Source organism: Falco rusticolus, chromosome 2 (genome assembly GCF_015220075.1).
Source record: "Falco rusticolus isolate bFalRus1 chromosome 2, bFalRus1.pri, whole genome shotgun sequence".
Lineage (NCBI taxonomy): Eukaryota > Metazoa > Chordata > Aves > Falconiformes > Falconidae > Falco > Falco rusticolus.
In genome coordinates this window covers 45,673,794-45,694,465 of record NC_051188.1, presented here as the reverse complement: position 1 = coordinate 45,694,465, position 20,672 = coordinate 45,673,794, and the positions used below count along the sequence as shown (strand labels likewise).

The window sequence follows — 20,672 nt, the reverse complement described above, 5'->3', positions numbered from 1 at the left end:
GCCTTTGAAAAATATCCAAAAGTACACTCTATCCTCATTACAAGACTTTCTTTAATTAAGGCTGCAAATGAGTCCTGAGGTAAACAATATTTTAATTACCAAATGCTATCTTATATGTGTGTGCATTTTTGAGGGCTATTGTGTAATGAGGGTGGAGTGTAGAAAGGTACAAGGCTTTTTATGTTAAATCCTCTTCCCCTAGAAGAGAAACAAAAGTGCAAGGACTGTTGTAACAGGGTACAAAAGTATACTCATACTAGGTTGTGGTCTGCACCAGGTGTTTCTGTTGCAAGATGTGTATAAAGTGATCCACTGACGTTACGATTTCAGAAGAGGCTTGCAGCCTGCAGTGAAGCAATGTAATTGAGGCTTTTTGAAAAAAACCTGAAAGTTCTTTAGGCTCTGTTGGGTTTTGTGTATATTTTTTGTGAGTTCTACACCTCAATCCTTGAGTTATCAATTTATTAGCTAATCATAGAATCGCAGAGCTTCAAGACTGAGTACAAAATTGAATTTACAGTAAGAGTAAGCATGATTTATCTGCATAACTTTAATGGTGGTCATCACTGGAGTTCAAAGGTTACACCTTTTCTGGAACAAGATACAGTTTGAAAAAAAATGTAAAAGGCAAGAACGTATTTTAGCCAAACCAATGTTTCTCAAAAAAATTATGAAAGTGCAGGCCATTCTGGCTCATCTGGTTTTGTGCATTCCCCAGAGTGGGCAGTACCTTGGTTTCTTCAGTGCAGAATGTAAGAACCAGATCTAATCATAAATACTGTTATTTAGATTTTATTTGTCATCTTATATGAGTGAGCTGCTGCTGCAGTTGAAGATAGTTAACAAATATCTGGCCACATTAAATACCTGCAGCCAGCAATGTCATCCTGGTCATGTTTTCCAATCATGGAAGAACGGAGTTATTCCCAGTTTCAGTGAAACTGGGCTGTTTGCTAGTAGCCACATCTGGCAATTAATAAACCCCTGCAGCCTGTGTTTTGACAAGCACTGTTACATGATGTGAGTAGATCTTTCTGTTCACCTTCTTGTTTATAAACTATTTGTTGATATAATTCTATTGGAGATTTCTCTCAATAAAATTCTTATTTTGGAAATTAATATTGCCTTTGGGAAACATTTCTGTAATGGGAATAATTTCTGTATTCAAACATCAGTCATTGAAACACTGTGATGATAGACTAGTTTATGTGAGATACGTGAAAACATGGGAAAAATTTAAGCGTTGCTTAAAATCTTGCTTGTATTTTTGGCCTTATAAATGGATACTCATTAGAAAATTGCTATATTATACTTTTACAAAATATTAAAATTTGTATACAGCAGTTGAATTTTACTTGTTCACACGTGATAAAAGTGAATTGACCTTGACTAACTAGTTAACTTCAGGAAATATTTTCTGAATGGGTATTATAGTCTGTTATGGGGGGGGGGGGGAGGTGTTTGGGGGTTTTGTTTCTTTTGGTTTTTAAGTTTAACTATTTCTAATACTTTTTTACTTGCTGAAGGGAATAGTTTTGAGCTCAGCAGTCACATAGGTGATTAGCAAGAACTTACTGGCTGGTGTATTTCAGATGGCTCTAGAACATAACCTGCGCTTCCTGAGAAAAGCCTGAAAGGAAATGGCTGTCATTAATAAATAACTGAACATTCAATCTTGACAATCTAATCTTGAGAATTCAAATGACATTTGAATAAGTAGGTCAGGCACAATCACATGTGAAAAACGGCATTTTATTATCATACGTTTCACTCTGCTTCTGTAAAGTTCAGATAAAATACTGTCTATTTTTTTTAAACAGTATCGGTTCTGATACCATTTAGACTGTTAGAAGCTGGTAGATATGTCTAATTATCTTTTATGTAACCAGTTACGTTGCATTTTTAATGTCGTGAGGTTAAAGCCACATGCTTTCTTGGCTTCTGATCAGTAAGCAGGCCCTGGCCAACATAGCAGAAGTCTTACAAAAGCAACTATTATAGCAATGTAGTTATGTATAATAAGAAATGTCTTTTGAACTAGTTTCAAATGGAAGGTTTCTTTGCATCTCTCTCATATTTTCAAATTTTAAAAGGAGTCAGTGTGTCCTGAAACTATTTAATTTCATTATGACAGTATTTAGGCATAAAGATTTGTTGGTTTGATTCATAATAATAAGAGGAAGAAGGAAAAAATATTACCTAACATTTTCTCTTTCTTTCTTAAAGGCCACGAAACAGAAGTCACGATTCAGTGACTTGCTTTTGAATGCTTTAGTCTTCAGTGCATGCCATTTTAGCATTATGCACCACATAACTTGATGAAATTCAATAAACTCTTTTGTAAGCTCCTGATTTTGTAGCTCAGCTTAAAACCTTTTTTTTTCCTGCTAAATCTTGATCACATTAAGTGATAATGCTTTCTTGATAGGAAGTTTTAAAATCTCTTTTTATTAGTGATTACTAAGTTGAGAATATTCAAAAATCTTTATTTCTCTGAATTGTCCAAGAAAAGAACTGTATTTGTAAGTTGTCAAACTTGATCAGTGCAGTCCTCTAGAGGTGAATGGCTCATGACAAAAGATATTCAATTAAGTAATACATGCTAAAGGTTCTTTAGATTAAATTTTGAAATAATCCATATCTGCTTATCCTGGTTTATACAAGGGGTTTGGAATCCAAAGCTGTTCTACCAGTATTGGTTTCAGAAGAAGGAAATAGACTGGAAAAAGTCTCTTGTGACTAAATATACAACTGGAATATCAAGTGGCTGAATTAGTCATTGTATTCCCTGTTCAAATTAATGTCACATTACTTTTATTAGGCTCCATTTTTATTCAGCTCAGGAGTTTATGCAGACTTGTAACTCCAGTTACGTTACTTTGTCACATTTAAATATACAGGCTTTTTGTAATCATCTCATATGTAAATAAAATCTCTTACTACCTTTTGTAAAATATGTAAAAAATATAATTTAAAAAAAAAGCTTTAGTTATTCTGTTTCATCACTGTATTAATTGAACAGTGAACAAAGAAAAAGCAGTAGAGTTTTTCAGCAGTGCTAATTTTGGCCTTTTATCATCTTGACATCTATATTGTATCTACATTTTAAGTTTTTTATGGACATTAACTAGATATTTATGAGAAAGCAAACACTGAATATCTTAGAACTCCTAAACAGACTGTTTCTATATATTTTGATCAAAATTACTATATTTAAAGGTAAATGATCATAGGAAGGCAGAGATCCATTGTAGTTATGAGACTTATTTATTGGAGCTGTGGTCATTTACCTTCTTAGAAAATCTGTGTCGTCAAATCTTCCTTATGTTGCTCATGTCCTTTCACAAGGAACTGCTATGTAGCCATTGATTTAAAACTGCACATGCAATCCATTGTAGGTAATATGATTATAAGACTATGAATTTAATAGAGGTGATTTTGGATAGGAGTATAAGTCTTAACTGATTGCAATTTTGGAGAAGCTGAATCCAATCCCAGTAGTTGTTTTTCCTTCTGTTTGTTTGACATCCAGTTAACTGTTTTTGAGAAAATACTTAAGTTCCTTACACGGACAGTGATTTATTATATATGCTTATGCACAGTACTTAGAAGAAAGGTGCATACAATGTAAAACAGTACACACTAGGAAGAAATAGAATTTTACCTTGGTTAAGCTTTGGAACTTTATTTTAAAAATCTTATTCTAAATATGTATTTATTACTTCATATTACATGTAAAAATTTATTATTAGGAATATTGTACCCTGCTGCCCAGTTATATTATTACATTCCCCAACCACCATAGACAAGCAGGATTGAGAAACTGCAAGTTTTTGAAACCATTATCGCAGTGGAAGCAAAGAACCAAAATTAGTATGTAGGCTGCAGTGTTGAATCACAGGACCTCAGAAAGCTGAATGTTCTGTGGAAATGTTGAAGGACTTTCACAAGAGACAACTGCTGTTGTTCTAGGCACAATGGAAGGCAACTGGGGAGTAGGACTATGTTGGGTAAAATAACAAAATGGTTGTTTAAGATAAACCCTTAGCTTTGAAAAGTAATATCAATTGACATTTTAAATATTTTTAAAAGATCTAATTTTTGGTGGTGAAACAAAGTCATTTATATTTAATTTTTTTTATTTCTGAAACTTACACTTCATTGGAAAAAAGAATGAATTCCTCAAATTATTTGTAGTTTTAGTAGGGGAAAGCTTGTAAGGAAAAAATGAACAAAATCTACAGAAAGTAGCATAAGGACTAAAAATAAAGCTTCTAGCTAGTAGTTTCTTCAGAATGAAAACTTAATTCTGAAATATATGCCAGTTAACCTAAACTAGCATAGACTATGCTAACAGCCTGGAAGCCCTGAAGCTCCCACAGCGAAGGGCAGCTTCTGGTTTCATTGTCTCATTGTTGCTAAGCCAACATGGTCCCACTTCACTGCTGTTCATTTCTTTTGTATGTTTTACACATGTAGCTTTATAATGTACAAAACATATCTTTGAAATTACACTTGCATATTTTAGGTATAATTATTCCATGTTTCTCTTACAGTAGAGGTCCATCACAAACTGAGATACTCTGCCAAGTAGCACAATGAGTCAGTTAAACTGTGTTGGATGCCTATGAAGTACAGTCTCACTAGACTAATATAGGCTTTTTATAGTTGCCATAGTTTTATGCCAAATTGATAAGACTATATTCTGCTAATCACCCTGTCTGAAACCCTCCCCACCTTCCCTAATGCTCCAAAATTTATCTCACTAGTGCATTGGTACCTCTTTCACTTTTGAGTAGATAGAGGTACTTTCACTGTTTTTGTAAAAATTGCAAATTGTTTGTATTACTGAAACTTGATGTAAGCAGTTTTGTCAACAGTATATAGCTATTACCATGAGACAAAAGCATGGGTTTAGTTACTTTTAATGTGTCAATGTTTTTTCAAGGAATGGAGAGAAGGCATGCTAAGAGTTTATTGTACTTGTTTCTGCTTAAAGGGATTCATTGCCTTTACTATTAAATTTTAATGTGACTGCTGTCCAGGGATTTCGCTTGGTTCCCCTAATCAGGATGGGGATGGTAAATAAGATTTTCACACCTCTGTTCATATAGATAAAATGATTGCTTTGCCAAAAAGATTTTGTCATAAATACCAATTATTAGTACTGATATATATACTATTAATTCTTTCATTTGACAGGAACAGTGAAAATTTTCAAAGAAATTAGTAGAAACCAATTAATGGTGAAAGGATAACTTCTTTTTCATATTTTTCAGTGATTAAAAAACACTATCCTAGCTGTTCTGTGGGAGAAAAAAGTATGCAGAACAGCAGTGCTTATTTATGTAGTACAGGCAATTGGTTATAAAATTAGTGAAGTCTCTCTGGCAGCTCTATTTGGTTGATGATAATTCATAATAAACTAGTAAATGCATTGTATATTTTATAAAACTAATTAAATCATAGCAATTGTTTTTCCTGCAGCACTCTGTGAAATTTTTGGCACTGGTAAAGAGTGCGATTTTGGTGTGCAAACTGGTGAAATCATTCTGTGCAAGTGAATTGCTTTCAACAGTGAGTTTAGCCTTCCTGCATCTTTTTAGTTCTGACTTGGTGACTAGAAGTCCATATTGCACTTGTCTTGCAATAGTTGAAATTATCTTTCAGAACAGCAGACTGTCTTGCTGTAAAACTGTGATTTGTGGTAGGACCAGCTACTGTTTCGTTGTAACAAAGTGTGGGATTTTCTGTGCACGAAAGTCTCAAGCTTTATGAGAAATGTCTGGCTCTTAATTTCAGTAAATGGCATGACACACTACATCCATTTTGAGCTTTTGACATACTAAACTGTTCTTGTTTAATGGATGATTTGCCATGGTGAGCAATGGACTCAGGTGACTTGATTAGGAAAACAAAACTTTCCCTTTTGCAAAACATTCTACCAGTAAATTTACTTGTGGGGAAAGTTTGCATTAACAGAACCTTGAGCTTCTTCCTCCAATGTTTCTTTGTTCCCATTTCTTTGTTGATATATGTCTTTTTTTTTTAAACTTTGTTGCTCAGAATGTCTTTAATGCTAGCCAAGGAGTAAGGGATTTGGACTTTTTTTCATGGACTTCCAAAGCTTTACCCCCTAAGGTGAGTTAAATGACAGGTGCAGTCATGCTGTGTATCTCATGTTTTCAGATTGTACCTTGTGACTCAACTTTATGCTAAATATTCTTTGATTTTTACAGGAAATAGCAAATTCGCACAGAATGCTGTATCTGTGTCTCTTCCTTTAGGATGAGGAAAAAAAATACCAGAGCAGATTATTGAATTTTCATTAATTCATAAGCAGCACTCTCCTTTTTTTATGAACTGCATTAGAAATTCAGAGATGGCCTAGTAACATAATAAAGGCTTTCATTCTCTTTTGATGCAGAATGTACTAGTAATTTTTTTGTGTTATTGGAGGATACACATGAAGTTGCAGCATCTAATAAAATGGTATTTGTATGAGTAAAGACACAAATATTTAATCAATACTCAGCCCATTCTTAATCGAATTTTTTTTAATTATACAACTACTGGAACAACATGTTATGTACAGTTAAGCAGTTTAAGTTATCTATAGAAGTGCTTGTCTAAATCTCTTTACAGCCCTGTAGTGATTTTGAGATTGAGGTTTTTTCATAGGAACTTTGTAATGAAGATGATACTCAGTGTTGTACATACTGGTTTAGAGTTTTAAAGACTTGGTTTTCCATTGAATCTTTTTCCCCTAAATAGCAACCCTTTTTATTATTATATCAAGATCTAGGCACTGTTTAAACTGTCTTTAAAACATATGATTATTTTTTTCCTTGAACCAGTTTACCTCAGGTTGCATAAACCTGCTTCTAAAGTTGTGTTTACAGAACAGGATTCATTTTTGTATAAGGGCTTCTTTGAATTAGTCTGGACATAGTGCACAGACTTCCATACCAAAAAGCTGAAAATATGATAATTAAAGAGATCAGAGGAAATTATATTAATTAAAAAGGAAATAACATAAGGAGAAGTTTGGTTTAAAACTGATAAAAGGAAGTATTCTTTTACACAGCAAGAAGTGAACTCCTGGAAGGTGTTGTTACAGGAGATCGTGGTGGCAGAAACTATCAGCACATTCAGATGAAATTAAACATATTTACAGAAATCAGATTCATAAATAAACACTAAAGAAAATGGGTATACTCTCTAACATTCATAATAAAAATATTTTAAATGCTGTTGCTATATAAGGGACAGACCACTAACAAAGACTTGTATGCTACTTCTAAAAGAGCATCTCTTGTTGCCATTGCTGAAAACAGTATACCGGATTAGGTGAACCATTGGCTTCATCCCGTAGGGCATTGCTTAGTTCTTTACTTTCAGGTGTTCTTTTAAAAGCACCTATGACTTGCACCATAAGCATAATAGAGCTTGTTCCTGCTTCTCACTTGCTTTCTTCTGATATAAATATGCATTACGTTACTCCCGTCCCTCATATTTTTCTGTACAATAGCCTTTTTATTAAGCTATGGCTAGCTGAAAAATCTATGCTAATATTTCTCTTCTTTTAGTAGTTACCAATTTTTCTTGTTAGGAGATTCAAAAAGTGTTTTCTCATGTCAGATTCAAGTATATATATCATCTGTAATTGGTGCCAGGGGAAATAAATTTGCGGGCCATTTTTATTGTCATAGTATTAGTGCACATTTATTATTTTCACTTACATGTGCGTTTTGGAATGTATGGTGTTGCTTTTACTTAGTCAGAACTTTACCTTTAAATTAACAAGTATTCTAAATATGAAATCAAAAAAGCAGCTTATCATTTGGAAAGAGAGAATATTCAAAATCCCTTTACATAGCCCCAGGCTTTTCAGAAAATTTCACAAGTACAGCAGGAGGAATGAGTGTGTCTCCTGCTAAATGTCAGCATGAAGCAAGGTTTAGTGAAAGCGGTTAGAGTAGATAATTTGTCTCCAATGGTAGATATGAGATACTCCTTTTACATAAATGGTTTCATTTATACCACTGTTGTTTCAAGAGTAATATGGTGACTTTTCAATTAATGTGCAATTTACTAATAGTGGTTTATCATTGCACACTAAAATTAGCAATGTAACTAGTGTCTCTTTTAGCTTTGAAATTTAGCTATTGTCTTGAAATAAGTATTTCTTATCTAAAAGTTCAAAGGTATTATTAATAGGTTTTATTCTGTTCTGTTTTGTTTTGCCTTTTTTTTTTTTTTTTAATTTCTCAGGAATCTAGGTCTAATACTGATGATTTTTTCAAAGACCTAAATTCACACTGCCCACAGGAAGCAGTGATGCAAGAACAAGATATGCCATTCCTTCGAGGTGGACCTGGAGTGTACAAGGTAGTGAAGACTGGCCCGTCAGGTCACAACATCAGAAGCTGCCCTAACCTTAGAGGTATCCCAATTGGAATGTTAGTTCTGGGAAACAAAGTCAAGGCAGTGGGCGAGGTATGGATCCTTGTAGCTTCAGTTAATGTCTTCATAGATACCAGTATATAACAGTAGTAAACACAGCAAAAGAATCTGCCCCTTTACAGGTTTGCTTTTCCAACCCTCATGATAAATACTAACATTTGAACATGGTTTATGTTATAAATACCAATGCAATTATGTCTTTTGCCTTTTAGATGTGTGCATTGATTGAAATAATGTTAAAATTGTACTGCAGTTACCTATGCTTGCTTATATGTTTCTGTTACAGTATTCCTTACTTCCTTAGGAAATTGTTTCTTGTTTTACATTTTTGTCATATTCTTTGAAAAAAAAATGGTTTCATTGAAAAAATGTTTTTCTAGGACCTAACCAATTAACGAATTATTCTGTTTCTCTGTATTGATTGTATTCATTTGTTTAGTTGCTGAACTGTTGTTACTGTTCCCACTTGTCCAGCTGTGGTGTTTTATGGTTAAGAAGGGCTTAAGGATGAAGTGTGTCATGCTATTTCCTAAATATAATGACAGGAACAAAATTAGTATTCATACAAACTTTTCACATATAACATGGTATTATAAATCTACTGTTGCAGCCATCAATAAAAAGGCATATTTTGGTGAATATCTCCACATTTTTATCTAGGCTTGTTTGGAAGTTCTAAAGTTGTGGTGTCGGTGTTTTGCTTCTTCTAAACATAAACAGGTGTAAAATTTTTGGAAACAGTCCTAACTGAAAATGTGCCATAAATAGATTTGGTACTTCAGTCTGCCTCAGCCTGTGGCCTTAATTTAAGAAACTGGGTTTTTTTCACATTTGCTTTGCGATATGTAGAGATTGGAATGAGTGTGTTTTTCAGGTACTATAATAAGTTGCTGAATCATGCTACTGAATTATCTGAAGAGTTAACAAATTGTGCTTTTTTGTGTGTGTGCATCAGGTGACTAATTCAGAAGGTACGTGGGTGCAGATGGATAAGAACAGCATGGTAGAGTTCTGTGAAAGTGATGAAGGCGAGGCATGGTCATTAGCTAGAGACAGAGGTGGAAACCAGTACCTCCGACATGAAGATGGCAAGTTGTTGTTTTGTTTGTTTTTCAAATTAACTTAGAAAAAATTAAGCAATCTGAGCAAGACAAATAAAGAAGAAACTGAGTTTTAAACAGGTGTAACATTAATTTATGCTTTTTCATTTGAGTTTCTTTACACAGTTGGACTTCAGAGGTTTTTAGAAGAACAATTGAAATATTTCCTTGTGTTTGCTTTTGTACCAGTTACAGATCACAATTTTAACCATCCTCCTTTTAGCTATGGGGATCATTTTTAAATAAGAAATTGTGTGGTTTTGTTAACTTTCTTTGGTCTACTAATTGTTTTTTCCTTAACAGTCACAGCCAATCTAGATGAATTCTCCTATGCATGATTATGGGCTACTTATATTTCCTTAAAAGATGAGGCAGGGAATAATCTGTCGGTATTTATATTTCTGGAGGGGATCATCTACCCAGCCTCCCTGTCGGTGCAGATTCAGCTAGATCAGGTTGCTCAGGCCCTTTGTCTTCTATCTCCAGCCTTTCTGGACAACCTGTACCAGTATTTGACTCACCTTCATGGTGAAAAATTTTCCTAATACCTAATCACAGTTTCCGATGCTGCAACTTGTTTGTTGCCTCTTTCCTGAACCCTTCAATTAAGTAGTCAAAGGGAGCAATAAGGTTTCAGCGTTCTCTTTTTAATACTAAACAAACCCAGATCTCTCAGCCTCTCTTTAGATGATGTGTGCCCTGCTGCCCTGACAGTCATGGTGGCCTCTGCTGAACTCATTTCAGTCTGTCTTCTGGTGGGGGGAGTCTGAAAGTAGACTCAGCATCCCAGCTGTCCAGTGTGTCCCTCTTGTCTTTCCAATGTTCAGTAAAAATTACTATGGATCTTCATTAGCATGATTTTGTTACGAGTGTGCTCAGAGAGAAACATTTAAGGTCCATCTGTTGATAGTAACATTTTGGTAGACTTTCCTAGAGGGTGGTTAACTCACTTGAAGATTTAGTTTCTTCAAGCCTTCTTTTTTTTTTTTTTTTTTTTTTTTCCCCAACATATATATCTCTGTTTTCTGAATAAAACGGGACATTTTCAATTTATAATCTTCCCACTCCATTTATGGGATCTAATGCTTCCATCTTCCAAAGATCTCTTCATGAAAAACTTCTGCCTCAGCAGTCAAATTCTGCTTGTGTTCTTAGGTGATACTTATTGGCAGCCTCTTATTTGCTCATCATAACAGACTCTTTGCCCTTTTTCTGGTTTTGGCATTTTATTTCTGAAAACTGTTCCACACCTAGACACACATAATTAGCATCATGTTACCATATTAAAACAAAGTAATTCCTTGCTAATACATAAGTATCTCTTACAGCCTGTTGGTTTTTGGCTTTGAGGTATAAAACGTTCTGTGAAGAATGGGAATAACTAATGGTTTTTCATAAAATGCATAAATTGTGGGGGAAGAAAAGTTTATTTAATACTTAGCACAGTATTAATATTTTTTTTTGTCATAGATCCTCCATTTTTAGTTATTTCTGATAATGTCAAATTCTGAGGTGCTTGAAGAGCCCAAGTAGCTTCTAGAAACCAAGTATTTGTGCTTTGGAACAGTACCTTACTTTTAAAAACAGGCGGATTTGATAATAGGGTTGTTAACTTCATCATTTTCTATCCTAATATGAGGCTATTTGCTTTTTCAGTAGAAAATAATTTCGCTGAAATAATAGGTTTTTATCCATAAATAATACCATCTTCCAGATTACTTTTGTAATTTCATTATTTAATAAAATGATAATGAAATTTTAAAAAAGAAGTAGGATTTCTGTCAGAGACAAAAGTCATACTGAATGCTCAAGTCTGTAGACAGGTATCCAGATACTTTAGCTGAAACGCTATAGCAAGATCTAGAATTGCCTCTAATTGAGAAAATTCTAGATCCTTCCTTTTTTAAACCAAGTTTAAATTACCAGCCTTCTCCCCGATATATATATTTTTTTTAAAGTTGAATATGTGTGTTATGTAAAAGTTTGTACTATGTGGTTTTGGTCTGAAATGCAATTTTTTAAAAAAATGTCTCTTAGAACAGTTGGGGGTTTTGTTTTTTTTACTTGAATCCACATTAAGTTTAGCATGTTTACAGGACAAAAAGTTGTCTGAGGTGCCAACTTGAGCGTTTAACCTGCATTTGGGAGATTTCTTGTGAATATTTTGTTATAGATAATCACTTCAAACTATTTCTGACCACATTAAGTCTGTCTCTCATTTGTCTTGGCTCTTGTGTTGCTATGGATGTTCTGAAAGACCCCAGGTTGAGTTTTGTTGGAGATTTTTTTAGTATCATACAGAAAGCAAAACTGTAGTACTCAGTAACAGATATGAATAAATCTGTCAGGTGAAAAAATATCTTATGTCCTGTGAACTATTAGCGGGTAGCCAGGGTTAAAAGTTTATTGGGTCTGAGTTTGCCACAGAAAACTATCCTTTCTCTACCACGCTTTGTCAAATGAATGTAACAATAGCTGTCCAAAGAATAAATACTGAATGGTGCGATGCTAACTGAAAAATGAAATGTTAAGCCTGTTCCTAAGTGGCATATGACGGCAAAGCAGGCAGCAACTCAGTCAGACATAAAAACAGTCTGCATGGTATTAAGTCCTCCATCTTTATATTTTTAGAGCATGAGGTCTAAAGAAGAGAGACGTGCTTTTCTTTTTGAAGAGAATTGAGTGGAGTGGAAGAGTGCTCTCTGGAAAAAGAATATCGTTCTTTTGCCATGTGACTCATCTTTCCAATGTAAATTGGTTACTGAGGTGGTCTAATTCTGAAGTGATGTGTCTTTTTTACAGAGCAAGTCCTTCTAGATCAAAACGTTCAGACTCCTCCTCCAAGTCCTTTTTCAATACAAGCTTTCAGTAAGGGGTCAAGCTGTAGTAACGGACAAGGGTTTGATTATGGCCTTGGAAATAACAAAGGTATGTTTTTACACTCACGTTTTAGAAACTGATATTTTTCTTAACTTTGCTTAAATTTTTATTACTCATTTCCTACTCTTTCAGGCACCATCAGACGTTCTCCAAAAGGTATAAGCAGTAGTGCAATGAATTGCAAGGTGTTTTACATGTAGTTAATGTTATAACTTTAATTTCACTCAGTCTAAGTACACTGTATAAAAAGGATCATTAGAGTTTTGTAAATTACAGCTGAGGCTTTCTATAGCGGTAGGCACAAAATTATAACGCAGGAATGAAAAATACGTACTTGTAAAATAAGGTATGAAAATTACTGGATTTAGAAAGCATGTGCTTCAAAATTATCAGAAACATTTGTAAACACTTCTGACCTATCTTGACATTTTTAAAGTGCCTTCAATGGAATAACAAGGTAAAAGATACCATTTGAGATTTTTAAGGTGTAAAACTGAAGTTACCTTTAAATCACATAGATACCAGTTACAAATGCTGGGAAATAAATAAAATCTGTTTAATTTTACTGACATAATAATTACAACCATGGTTTATTTCATTGGCCAGATGTAAATATATATAAGCCATCACAATAAACTCAAACTGGGTTGAATAGATCTAGAAGATTTAATAATAAAGAAGGGACTTTTGCTGAGGCAGATGTCCTTGAGAAATATTACTGAAGCAAGGAGCTCTGTGATTCTGCTCTGACATCACTATACTGTGTCCATGTCACTATAAACTTGGGTCTAAGGTGTGCTGTGTGTTTTTGACACCAGCATATATTCTTAGTGGTCTCCTAAATAAAATATCTTGTTTTACAGGAGAAGACATAGGGGGAAAAAATATTCCTAAATGTTCTACTCTGTTATTTTCATAACATGAAATAGTTTTATATCATTTCATAGTGTTTTACTGCAGAAAGAAGCAGTTCATACTTGTCCGTGCATTGCTACGGGAAACCCTTTTTTTGGACAAAGACTGGAAAAGTTGAAGTGTTTTCCTTTTGTTTTAATAGGGCCTTTTATACAGAACTGTTTTTCCCAGTTTAGTCATACTCATTTCAAAGTAATGGTTGAATTACAAAAGTGGAAGTGTTTAAGATGTTTGGTGTCTGAGGCAGTATTAAAGCTTGTCTCTTGTCAACTGTGTAATAGTGCAAAAGTATTATCTTTTTTTTTTCTGCAGAAGCATATTAGGAAAGGATTTATTTTTTTCCTGTGTTGTCCAAAGATAAAATCTTGGAGTTCAGTATGCTATATTAACAAGCATTCTAATTTTTCGAAGATATTGTGATTCTTTTTACTGTATTCTATCTTAAATATTTTCTGAGGTGTTATTTTGTATATTACAGTTACAGAAAGTTTGGAAGCTAGTCCTGGCATTGAATTCTGTATCATTTTATATCCATTATTGTCTTGACAATACCCTCAAACTGTGATGTTTAGTGTGAGCGAGCAGCTCATCTAGCTGACTTTATTCCTTGTGTGTACTGTAATTCCTTCAGAACTGCCCAAGAGTAGAGTTGTTGGCAACTATACTGAAATAATAATGATATTACTTTCCCAAAAACAGAATTCTTCAGCTGTATCGTTACTTCATATGTAGTCTTTTTGCATTCTCAGGTCTAAGAAACATTGAGTTTTGTGGAAAATAAAAAACTGAAGGCATAACCATGATCTCTTAGGGAAATTTCTGAATGAAGCAGTTCTTTTGGAGGTGCTTGTTTGTTAAAAGAAATTCTGTAGAGATGCACTAGCTTCAATGAAAATTCAGTCACTGTATATGAATGTTTCAAACTGCTGGTCAAATATAAAGACCTCTATGTAATAGGTCTGTGTTTACAGTATGACCTGTGAGGAAGAAGACATAACTCCCACAATCCTTCTGTTTGATTTATCTATGTCTTTTCTATTCCAGCTGTCTGCGTTGCAGGCAAGTCTTTAATATTCCTCATGAATAACCCTACCCACCTCCATATTTAATTATTGTGGGCAGATGACTTTCAACCTCTTCTCGGATGTTCTTCCATTTAAAATAATTATTTGGTTTAGGAAATAGGCCTGTCATATTTGAGAATAATAGTTGTTGTCAAACATGTCAATCACTTCTGGGTTATTAAGGTAGGAATGATTGCTGTCCAAGTACTGATTCTAGTATTTTTTAGTTATACTACTTCCAAAACAGTGGAATAAAATTGGTCTTTTTGATATGTGTAGATGATTATTTAGAAAGGTGTTCCAGGTGGTTTTAGGTATTTTTGTTTTCTGAATTTTGAAATCAAAATATCAAGAAAATAGGTGCAAATTTAAATTTTAGAATTCTTAGGTAATACAGGGTTCCATACACCCACTAGTCTTTCTGTAATTCCATGAAAAGATGATTGATAATCATCCAAAAATGTTGTAAATTCAGTGAGTTGTAAATACCATATTAGTTTCTGAGGGTTTCTAGAACGCTGTCAATGATACGAATTTGCAGAATAAAGTGTTGCTGTAGGATTTGTGTGGTGATGGTTCAAATCTGAGACTCAAACTCTTTGTGTCTCCCAGCTGATATTACTAAGTATACTTCAAATTATGACATGGTGTGATAAACTGCCTTCTTCCTGTAGGCTTCATGTATTTCTAATGCTCACACAGAATTTTTTGAGAATTGGCATTGAGAAATTAAAATTATTTTTAACTTGCTAGTTTTTTGAAGGCCTTCGTTTGCCTCACAACAAATTAATGTAGTTCTTCAGAAAACCAGTTCCAGTTCCAAAGTGGTACTTATTTTTTAAAAAAATTAACTTAAATCTGATCTTTAAAAACAGCATGACAGAATATTTTTGAAGATATTTGCAAAAACGAGCAAATATTTACCAAAGCCTTGGCACAGAAATACACTTGCCAAAGCCTAATTACATGTTATCTTTCCCTTCTCATCAGTTTTTCTAGTCTTTTTTTGCATGTTCTGTTGCATGTGTGGATTATTGTAAATGCTAGGGATTTCTGTTTTCTTTGGCTGCTCTTCATTTTTTAGCAAGGCGAATATAAATCTCTGTTTTGAAATGTTTTTAAAAATTGCAATAAAATATCCATGATCCTTAAAAACCCTGCTTGTACTTTTTAGTGATTTTATTGCCATGCATGCAGTGAGATTTTTATGTTTAGCCACAACCAGGGTTGTATGTGGCTAAATAAGATTTATGACCTTTTTCTGTTACCACCATTTAAACTTTGAGCACCATTTTACTCTGCCTTTCTGGAGAATGACAGGTTGTAGTTTTGACTGTTTTGCCCACTACAGGTGACCAACTGAGTGCCATACTGAATTCCATTCAGTCACGGCCAAATCTCCCAGCTCCTTCCATCTTTGATCAAGCTGCAAAACCTCCCTCTTCCCTAGTCCACAGTCCATTTGTGTTCGGACAGCCCCTTTCCTTCCAGCAGCCTCAGCCACAGCTTCAGAGTAAGTTTGTCAGCCTTACCTGCCTCATCAGTCCATTTTTCCAGCTTCAACATTGCTGTTCTCAGTTGCTTACCAGCTACTAATCATCCCTCAGTGCACCTCACTGGTTTTGTTTTTTTTAAGTTTTCCATGATTCAGAAGCATGTGAGATAATGGTCCTCAAGAAGTATACTTGTTCAACTTTAATTGCTATATTGAAAATATTTTGCTTTCGTATGTGTTCTGCAGTGTAGAGAAGTTATTAAAGTGCATTTCCAATACTGTGTGCAACTCTAGGTTTATAATTAAGATAAATATTTTGTATGGTACAAAATGTTGATAATTCTTTTAACATCAAAAATAGACTGCAGTAAATTCATAGGTATTACAATTTCTGACCTCCTGAATTCCTGGTTCATCTCTCCTAACTTCAGGGATGTAGCTGGAAGGTGGGAACAACTTGGCACTGCTCATAAGAAAGGCTTTGGTACCAGTGTTTTGTTGGGTACTCGTAGGTTTGGCATGGATGTGAATGTTTGCACCTTGAGGTGAATAGCAGTTAACCTGGTTACTGATGGGAGGACAGGAAACTGTTTTTCACTAGTGAGAAATCAAAGCTCAGTATTTATGATGGATAGCAGATATTGCAGTAAATTCTTCCTTATATACAGAACAGGTATGGCATGGGTCACAGGAATAGTCTTCTTTTGTCTCCCATACTGTCCTTCAGAAGTGCCTCAGTTCTTTCTTGTTGGGACCCTGTCAGTCAGTTCAGCCTCTATGTCTGTGCAGTCCTGGATCTATCCAGCTCAGCTTATTGACGTGACATTGCAATGCTTCATGTGAGAACTAGATTAAAATCTCTAATTCACTTTTGTAAAGACTATCAGAAATATTCTGACAGTGATCTTCTGTACTTATGCTGGATTTAAAACAACACCCTGAATGCAGAATATTCTAAAACCTACTCAGAAGAGAGGTGATTGCCAGTGGTATCAGTGGACTGTCAGTGAGAACTTGTCAATTGTATATCCTTTCCCATCGCTTTCAGTTTTCTTCTCTTGTTCAGAGCAGTAAAGTCAGTTTCTTATCCAATTTTGCATCAAAAATAACGCTAATTGTTTTATTTCAAATTTCAGATTATTTGTCTTTTAGTGTTTAGACGTATATTGTATGAAAAGAAAAGCTGTCAGCATTTTTTGTTGGCTGCCCAGGAAGATGTTGCTCAATGGATTTGCCTATCCAATGGATATAGATAACTGTATTCAGTAAGCTGCATCCATAGTTTGTGTTTTATAACACAAACCTGATATATATCCCTGATTTAATAGCAAGCCTTTTTTGTCAGATAGGGGGGGGCATGAGTAGTCTACCAAATAAAGTAATAATGAAACTAGGAAAATTTTTTAAGTTTGTGTCTCATTTGGGATCTTAGCTTAGTACAAGATCTCAAACGATATGTTCTTTTGGCCTTCCAGCAGGGCAAAAATCATCAGCCAGAACTGTTGCACTAACTGTGGTTTGATACAAAGACTTTCTTCCAAATTGTTTATTATCTAATACAGGATTTGATGCAGATAATATAAATTATGCATAAAGGATAGAAATAATAAGATTTTTGTTTTCACTGCCAAAGTTTTAGAATAATATGGAGGAAAGTTTCCTGTTTGAACTTCCTTAGTTTTTTGCAAATTTGTTAATTCTCCATTTACAAGTTCATCCAAATTCCAAATATTGTCAGGGAGGCCTGTAAGACTATATTCACATACTTGTTCATTTAATAGTCAAGGAAATTATGAAGGATATATGACTTTAGATTAAACATTTTGTTTTGAGCAGTTATTCTATTATTACTGTATTTCTTGAAACTTTAAATATTAGAAAGTAATGGATGACTTTGCAATATAATAATAATTAGAATAGCGAGCATATATGCAATAAAATTATTTAGACAGAAAAGTTTTATTTGGGTCAGATTCTGCTGTGTGACTTTTAATGCGTTCAATACTGATGCAGCTATAATAGAACTGTAACAGAAATGCTTTTTAAGTGTGCGATTTTCATTTGTTATTTCCAAAGAACTTCATAGCCTTCTGTTATCAAACATGTAATTCAAAGTTAAACATTTTAAACAACATATCCCAAGGCTTTGTGTGAAGTCACTTGGATTTTTTGCCCTAGGCAAGTTTACTTTTAGTTTCAAATTGTGTTCTGTCCTTAAGTGCTTCTTGAAGTTAGATCTAAATATTAAAATAAATGTTTATAGTCAATAACTGCTATATTAAAGGGACTAATGATAGTCTAATAGTTGAAAGAAGTTGTGCCAGCCTAGATTTCCATGGCCTCAGAAGTTATATACCAAATACTGGTCTTGACTGAAAGTCTGCCTGCATAGTTTAGCCTACCACTTAAATTTTCTGTTCTTCCTAAGGACAGATACCTTTCCTCCTGAGGAGAAATTTTATTTGTAAGCATGATTGTGAGGAAAGTTAGGATCATTTGAATGTCCTCTAGAATTATTTCCTTAATTCAGATTTTTACAGTAGAAAGAAAAATGTTGGTCTGAGTATAAAACATACTCTGTGCCAGTGACCGTTTGTAGTTTTCCTTTAGAAGAGTTTGTAGCTTGCTGTTCTTTCTGAAGAATGGTTTCTGTGCTTGGGGTTTGGTTTGGTTTCCCAATACATTTAAGGAAGAGGTAAAGGGCTTGTCACAACCTTTTATCTTCCAGTACAGTGTCTGGTTATTTTTTTTGTGGAAATACTACAGTTTTGGACAACCACTTCCTCAGATACAGTGCATGAAATAATAAGTAATGTCTCTGTTTTTCTTTTCACATCATAAACAGGTAAACTAACAAGAGTCTTGTGTGTTTTGTCAAAGAAGTTTTTATAGAAGGGTTATTATAAAGAGAGAGGAACTGTGTTATTCAGTTTTGTGTTATTTGGTAGAACTCCATGAAGGGCTGCTTGTTCTGTTCTGCTTCATTCCTTTGCTAATTTACACACATGGTCACACAAGGGAAAAAAACAAACAAGCTTAAGATGCTCTTGTGATGTGTTTTAATTCCTTGTCAGTTCTTTATGCAGCTAAAAGTCAAAAAAACTAGAAGATATGGCATAACCTAACTGGAGTTCAGGAACAGCTGTATTGACCTGGAATCTTAGCAAGGATTTTTTTCCAGAAAGAGCACAAGTTTATATATATTTCTTCTTTGATTATTTCAACAAATCAATCTGTAATTGCTCCAGCCTGTCTATGCCAGCTTCTGAGAAGTTTGCAAAATCATCAGTAACAATTTGCTCAGGACTGCAACCTCCCATAGCTGCAAGATTATTAGTGGTTACTGGATTGATTTGGCTCTGAACTTTGTGAAGAGCACCAGTGACTCAGATTCCTTCTGGAAATCTGGCTATAGGTGAAGTGTGGAGGCCTAGAGGGTCAAGGAAGATCTTGTTTCCTTCAGCAGTGTGTATGGGGTCATAAAACTCCTCAGAGGCGACAAGTCAGGGAAATAGGATTTTGCCATGCTGTCCAGCATCAATTATCAGAATTTCAATTGGCTGTTGAACTCTCAACTTGGGGAAGGAAATGTGAGACCTTGCGGTCACCAGTGTTAGACCTTTATGCCATGTCTCCTCACATCTGAGTTGTTACTGCAAATGAGGAGTGGATTTATAGGCTGAAGAGGCTGTGGACCCTGCCTCATCTGTCACATTCTTCCTCTTCCACGGCAGCCCCGGCAGCTCACTGAGCTGCTGCGCAGCACGGCTACTGCTTCCTGACTCATCTCAGTCCAGCAGAAGCTGCAGTGGTGGGCTGCTGCTCCGTACCTTCACAGTGTCCTGACGGGCAGCTTCCTCGCCAGTCCAGCATGTGGTCCCACCATATCTGATCAACCCCTACCATTCATGTTAGGAGTTTCTTGATACATCCCTTCAGTGCTGTGCTACCACTTCCTTTTTGGTTTTGGTCTCTTCCTTTCTAGGTGCTAGTTACAATGCATTTAGAACCACTGGCTTTGCCTGCAGTGCTTCTGTCCATGTTTCCTAAACTGTAGAGGGGATGCAAAAGACCAGCACACATATGGAGCACATAACTCGTCTTGGTAGTGTTTGAGTAAAATGAGCCAAGCACACTGATCTTTTCTGTATCATGCTGAAATGACTTAATTTTCATGTGAAGCAGCCAGAGAGTTTGGTTTAACTGCTTTTTCAGATGCTGAGTATTGCCAAAGCTTTGTTCCTGAAAACCTGAGCTAATAAGTTAAACAGTTTCATACCCTAGGCTTTACAGATTTGTTAATCAAAGAGCTATATGAAGCATACATTTGTCTAGATCAATCTAAAGCCATCCCTGGGGGACTGGTATAGTAAAGTTTGGAGGTAGAGCACAAGTAGTGTCAAGCTTTATTTAAGAAATATATTCAGTGTATCATATCTTCAAAAATCATAGTTACAGATTATAAGATTATAGATTCATTTTTATTCACCTTTCTAGCACAGGAATGCTTTTTTCAGTTAATAAACTTAGTGGCTCAAGTGTTAGTGCTCCAAACGCTACCTGTTGGTCAAGTACACTGCTAATATTTTTCTAATGATACTGTGTTCCAGCTTTTACTTCCATTTGCTGACTCATTCCCCTCCTATAACAGTACCTAGTACTTTTCTCCCTTTTTTATATTTAATATTCAAACATTTGTTGACTTCAGTATATTCTTTTACTCATGAAAAAAGAAAGAGTCCTTGTCCAACT

At 34.8% G+C, this 20,672-nt stretch overlaps 1 protein-coding gene across 20 annotated transcripts in view; it reads left to right on the top strand.

Moving 5' to 3' along the window:
• Nucleotides 1-20,672, top strand: part of MYCBP2 (MYC binding protein 2) — a 200,770-nt gene that overhangs the window by 136,512 nt on the left and 43,586 nt on the right. For 8 of the 20 annotated variants that reach the window (XM_037377066.1, XM_037377059.1, XM_037377072.1 and 5 more), the window contains 5 exons: nucleotides 6,067-6,141; nucleotides 8,275-8,499; nucleotides 9,422-9,554; nucleotides 12,369-12,494; nucleotides 15,753-15,938. In XM_037377066.1, the coding sequence (XP_037232963.1) occupies nucleotides 6,067-6,141; nucleotides 8,275-8,499; nucleotides 9,422-9,554; nucleotides 12,369-12,494; nucleotides 15,753-15,938 (745 nt within the window). The remainder of the gene's footprint in view (nucleotides 1-6,066; nucleotides 6,142-8,274; nucleotides 8,500-9,421; nucleotides 9,555-12,368; nucleotides 12,495-15,752; nucleotides 15,939-20,672) is intronic. The other 12 variants (XM_037377077.1, XM_037377063.1, XM_037377062.1 and 9 more) reach the window with 7 other exon arrangements.